The 6,000-nt window shown below is 44.0% G+C and overlaps 1 protein-coding gene across 2 annotated transcripts in view; it reads right to left on the reverse strand.

Annotated features, from left to right (window-relative positions):
* The window catches only part of IFT88 (intraflagellar transport 88), a 64,660-nt gene that overhangs the window by 19,637 nt on the left and 39,023 nt on the right, over positions 1-6,000 (reverse strand). For both annotated transcript variants that reach the window (XM_024752894.1, XM_024752830.1), the window contains 3 exons: positions 4,785-4,971; positions 2,369-2,477; positions 296-446 (listed from right to left, as the gene is read on the reverse strand). In XM_024752894.1, the coding sequence (XP_024608662.1) occupies positions 296-446; positions 2,369-2,477; positions 4,785-4,971 (447 nt within the window). The remainder of the gene's footprint in view (positions 1-295; positions 447-2,368; positions 2,478-4,784; positions 4,972-6,000) is intronic.

The raw sequence follows: 6,000 nt of genomic DNA on the forward strand, positions 1-6,000 counted from the left end.
ATCTATAAATATCTTTTTGATGTACGGATATATGATCTGAGTCAAATTAAGTATGCAATAAACTCAAAAGAGATTAAATCACCCTTCAAGAGAAAAATGCATTGGTACCTTTTATTTTACCTTTTATTAAAATAATCAAAAACTAACTTTATATTCCACAAATGTTTTATTTTAAATTATTTATTTAAAAGCTAAGAAGCATTTATAATTTTTAAAAATTAAAAGGCCTGCTGTCTTTTTTATAACAATTCATAAAAGGCTAAAAAGCAGAAGGAAGGCAAGACTGCACACCCACCTCATAGTAATATTGGAATGCTTGGGATTTATCTCCCTCACTGTCATATAATCCTCCCAGTTTAGACAAAGCTCTGGAGTCAGTTGGAACAACACTGATCAGCTGCATTAACCATTCCATAGCTTGATTGGGATCTTCCATTAACTCGTATCTTAGACAATTTCAATGAAGGATAACACAATTTTTCTAAATTCATTGATCAATAAGCAAACCTAAAACCAACATTTCATAAAAATATTTCTTAGTCTATACTAATGTGCTACTTAATACTGTTTACTCTGGATTTCATCAGGGATGAGGATGAAAAATGGTCAATAACACTTCTGTCCCCTATATATGTATATGGGGCATACACACACACACACACACACACATCTTGCTTTTCCTTTTACTTCATTACTACCCACTAAGATCAACTGCCACACTAGTAGAATTAATAGTGTGCTGTTTTATTCAAAGTTTTGTCCAAAATTTGTCCTTAATAAAAATGCCTGGGGCTTCCCTGGTGGCGCAGTGGTTGAGAGTCCGCCTGCCGATGCAGGGGACACGGGTTCATGTTCCGGTCTGGGAAGATCCCACATGCCGCAGAGCGGCTGGGCCCGTGAGCCATGGCCGCTGAGCCTGCGCATCCGGAGCCTGTGCTCCGCAACGGGAGAGGCCACAGCAGTGAGAGAGGCCCGCGTACCACAAAAAAAAAAAAAAAAAAGCCTGAGTGCTGTGTTTCAATTATTCTACCCCTCTTAAATGTTCAACATTTTAAAGGAATGGTTTCCATGTATTTTCTGGTGAGTTTTCCCTAATTACATTACAAGCCCAAGACAGTTTTTTGTAGCTTCAATGCCTAGAAAGTCCTCTGCATGCACTCAAATAATTTATTCACACCAGTACTTACTGATTACTTACTATTTATATTAGCTGCCTTAATGCCATGAAAATATTCCAATCCAAAGTTTCATTGAAAAAGAAGAGCCTTGGGGCCTCCCTGGTGGCGCAGTGGTTAAGAATCCGCCTGACAATGCAGGGGACATGGGTTCCAGCCCTGGTCCAGGAAGATCCCACATGCCACGGAGCAACTAAGCCCGTGCACCACAACTACTGAGCCTGTGCTCTAGAGCCCACAAGCCACAACTACTGAGCCCTCGTGCCACAACTACTGAAGCCTGCTCGCCTAGAGCCCATGCTCCGTAACAAGAGAAGCCACCACAATGAGAAGCCCGTGCACCACAATGAAGAGTAGCCCCCGCTCACCACAACTAGAGAAACCCTGTGTGCCGCAACCAAGACCCAATGCAGCCAAAAATAAATAAATAAAATAAATAAATTTATTTAAAAAAAAAAGAAGAGCCTTCTACTTTTAATGATGACAAATGTGATACCATAAGAAAAACATAAAAATAACGAAATGTATTCAAACAGCCTCAAACACAACAACTGCTTGACTGGATCCAAACTGATCAGGAACTGGGCACCAGCAGGTCATGACACTGGCACCTTCAGAGAAATGAACTGGACAAAACAAAAAGGCTAAAAGAAATAACTATGCTGCTATCTGCTCTAAAATTAACATTTTTTATCAAAAAAATTTTATCTACCCTACCAGAAGCACAGGAGACAATACTTAAAATTTTTTCATCATTATCGTTATTTATTTATTTATTTTTTGGCTGCGCCACATGGCTTGTGGGATCTTAAGTTCCCTGACCCGGGATCAAATCTGGGCCCTGGCAGTGAGAGCGAGGAGTCCTAACCACTGGACCGCCAGGGAGCTCCCTGAAGGGTCTAATTTATGCTCAATGAACACCTTGTGTGGACCTGACACGATACCCAATTATTTAAATTCCTATGTCTAAAAATTAATAATAGTTGCAACTTCTAAATAATTCTTCCTATAATGCAAATGACCCTTTAAAACAGGATCACTCAAATCATATTTTCATCACATATTAATTTGATAGTCAGGTTTTAAAATATACCCCCATCAATTAATTCACTGGTTAAGCTTATTTAATAAGTGGTACTCAATCACCAACTGAGTGAATTAATAACTGTCCTTAAGTTTTTCACATAAGATACATATTTGCTATCTGGTAAAGGACTTGGGCGCTGTTTCTTAGGATTGCATGAAGTTTCAGGAAACAGTCCAAAGCTTCATCAAGCCGGTTTAGCTTCTTATAGGTAAGGCCTTTAAAAAGAAAAAAGAGAAAAAAAGGTAAGCTATAAATACTAGTACTGGTAGTAATTTTCTCAAAGTAACAGAATGAATATTTAAATATAGGTAAATATTCATCCAAAAGAGAAAATAAAGATGAACACAATTTAAAAAAAAAAAAGGAACAAGGCAGGGGCAGGAAATTCCACTAATGTTTGGCAGACACTAAATCATGAAAGCTTTAGCACATGTTTTGAAGTGTTGAGGGGAGCAGGAATGACAAACATTGAAAGAACAGCACAAACAGTTCAGAAATGGGCTGGGTTACAGAATTCAGTTAAAGTCAGGGAGGACTGGGACTTCCCTGGTGGTCCAGTGGGTAAGAGTCTGTGCTCCCGGGCTTCCCTGGTGGCACAGTGGTTGAGAGTCCACCTGCCGATGCAGAGGACACGGGTTCGTGCCCTGGTCTGGGAAGATCCCACATGCCGCGAAGCGGCTGGGCCCGTGAGCCATGGCCGCTGAGCCTGCGCGTCCGGAGCCTGTGCTCCGCAACGGGAGAGGCCACAACAGTGAGAGGCCCGCGTACCGCAAAAAAAAAAAAAAAAAAAAAAAGTGCTCCCAATGATGGGGGGCGGGGTTCGATCCCTGGTTGGGGAATTAGATCCTGCATGCATGCTGCAACTAAGACCAGGCGCAGCCAGAATGAATGAATTTATGAATGAATGAATGAATAAATAAATAAATATTTTTTAAAAAATAAACTCAAGGAGGACTAAGGGACAAGTAATAAACAGTGCCAGGACAAGTGATTACACATGACAAAAAACCACACATTCCTCTCTTGAATTTACTCCTTTTTCAAATAAATTCAATTTTTATTTCAAAACTAAATAGAAAAAACAAAGCTATAAAAGCATGAAAGGAAAATGATTTTGTAATCTTGGGGTAGGGAAGCGCTTCATAAAGCAATAAACAAATGAAGCCACAAATTTTCAAAAACCAAATTTGACTACATAAAAAATAGAAAAATTCTGTTTCACAGAAGAAATTATAAAGCTCCCTTAAGCAACGGACTAAGAGAGGCATTTAAACATATGAAGAGGTCAAATGGACGGAGGCCTGGTGAGTGACCTCGTGCCCCCCAGGCCCCCATACTCACCCCTCTTCTCCCAACCCCTCAGTGCCAGGTAGAGTTGATAATGCCCCCTGCCCCTCCCGTCCCACCCAGCCCAGCCCGGGGAGGAGAGATCCAGCTGCCTGGACACCCTCAGGACACAATCAGACAGACGGTGCATGGTAGGGAGTGGGCAGGCCTCGAAGGTCCCACTCAGCCTCAGCTGCAAACTCCTAGATACAAGGAGAAGGCCAGGCTCATCAGACATGGAGGAAAGATCGTCACAGTAAAGAGAGGATAACATGAACAAGCCAACCAAAGAAGCAGGAGAAGAAGCCTTCAGAGGAAACTTCACTGAAGCCAAGACATGAGCCTGCACTGCATCAACATGTGTCTGCAACAGCACGAGCTAAAAAAGTGACCTCTGACAGGCAGGCGAGGGATGGGGTGGTGTGAGTCTTCAGGTCTTTAACAGTTTATTAAAGACAAAATCTGAAGTAAAAATAACAAAATGTAAAAATGTGTTAAATATAGGTGGTAGGTACAGAGGTATGCTTTTTCTCTCTTTTTTTTAATGTTTGAAATTGTTTGTAATTAAAAAGGAAGGGACTTCCCTGGTGGTGCAGTGGTTAAGAGCCCACCTGCCAATGCAGGGGACACAGGTTCAAGCCCTGGTCCAGGAAGATCCCACATGTCACGGAGCCTATGTGCCACACTACTGAGCCTGCATGCCACAACTACTGAGCCCACATGCCACAACTACTGAGCCCGTGTGCCACAACTACTGAAGTCCATGCACCTAGAGCCCACGCACCGCAAAGAAGAGTAGCCCCCGCTCACCGCAACTACAGAAAGCCCGTGCGCAGCAACAAAGACCCCACGCAGCCAAACATAAATAAATTTATAAAAGAAAAAAAGGAAGAAAATGAGATTTTTTCCCCCACCTATCAATTTGGCAAAAGTTGAATTATAATATCCAGTATTAGCAGGAATTCGGGAAACATTCTCATACCACGGTGGGAGGAACCTGGAAGTCTTTTTAGAGGGAATTTCGGCTACATCTACCCAAATCTCACAAGCGTCCAGATTCTGAGTCATTAATTCCATTAAAAATAGTCTATAATGCAAGAGTCTTCTTTTCAACTTTTTGTTGCAAAGAACTCTTCCTCTTAATGAATTGGAGCTTTATAAGCAAAAAAAAAGGCAATTTTGCCTGTTTCACTTACCAATGTTATAAAGTGCTTCAGTACAAGAAGAATCATTTCTTAGAGCCTCTTTATAGAATTCAGCTGCCTTCTCATAGTCACCATTTGCAAAAACTGTATTCCCTTTATTAGTAAGAGCTGACGGGTTATATCTGTCAGAGTTCACAGCTAAATCTGCATAGCTACTGGCTTGTGAGAATTCATTCTCCTAAAGTACAAAAATATACAAATTATTTGAAGTTCATTGTACCCCTTCTGCCTCTTCTGAGATTACAGACATGATAAAGGGACTTTCCGAGATTACAGACAGGATAAACAAGCACATAGTTTACATATCCTGGTCTCGCTGGACTCACTCCACAAAAGGTTTTACTTGTCAAGAAGTTTCTTACAACCAACTGCTCCACAGTCATGGTCTGGACACCACCACCACTTCCACATCAGCGGTTCCATCACCAGCACCCACTTTCCTGTCATCACTGACTGCAGGTGGGAGCTCTCCACACCTATGGCACCCACCCAGCTAGAGGCCCCACTGCCCTCCTGCCCCGTCACCCTGGCTGCATGGCCGGTGGGTACCGCATCGCCACAGGCCACGCCTCCGCTGCGTCCCCACCGCCAGTGCCTAATTAGGACGCGGCTGGGCTGGCAGTCACCTGTGCCGCGAGGGCCTCGCACCTCTCACAACGTAGCTGCTGGTGCCTCGTGGGCGTGGCTGAGGGAGGGGCACTGCTTCCCACCTCCCATCCCCCATGGTCCTTGTCCAGTGGCCGTGGATGTGAACGTGTGGCTGCACCTTACCCTCTGAAGGCCCTTCCCAGTCTCGCCCCCTCGCCCAGCTCGCCCTCACTCCCCACCCATGTCCAGCTCTTCCTCCTGCAGAGGACCCAGATCCGCGCCGGGCTGGGCTGTGGACCACAGAGGACATCCGAGTCCCACAGACCTTTCCACCAAGTTCACGGCACCTGGGTTGTTTCCACCCACTCCTGGTTATCATGAATAACGCTGCTCTGAACATTCACATACAAGTATCTGTGTGAACTCCCTAAGAGCGGGGTGCTGGTGTCATAAACACTAAACCGTGTAACACTGTCTTTTAGATTAAGCTTCAGGCACAACTTAGAAGAGCAGTGCCGGGTTGCTGACAGGACTGGAGAGCTGTGAGGGGATGACCTCAGGGTCCCGGGAGGGCAGAGCAGCAGCACATGGAGGGGAGGGGAGGGGAAGGGGGAAGGGA

The sequence above is a fragment of the Neophocaena asiaeorientalis genome, unplaced genomic scaffold (assembly GCF_003031525.2).
Source record: "Neophocaena asiaeorientalis asiaeorientalis breed wild unplaced genomic scaffold, Neophocaena_asiaeorientalis_V1.1 scaffold443, whole genome shotgun sequence".
In the NCBI taxonomy this organism is placed as follows: Eukaryota; Metazoa; Chordata; class Mammalia; order Artiodactyla; family Phocoenidae; genus Neophocaena; species Neophocaena asiaeorientalis.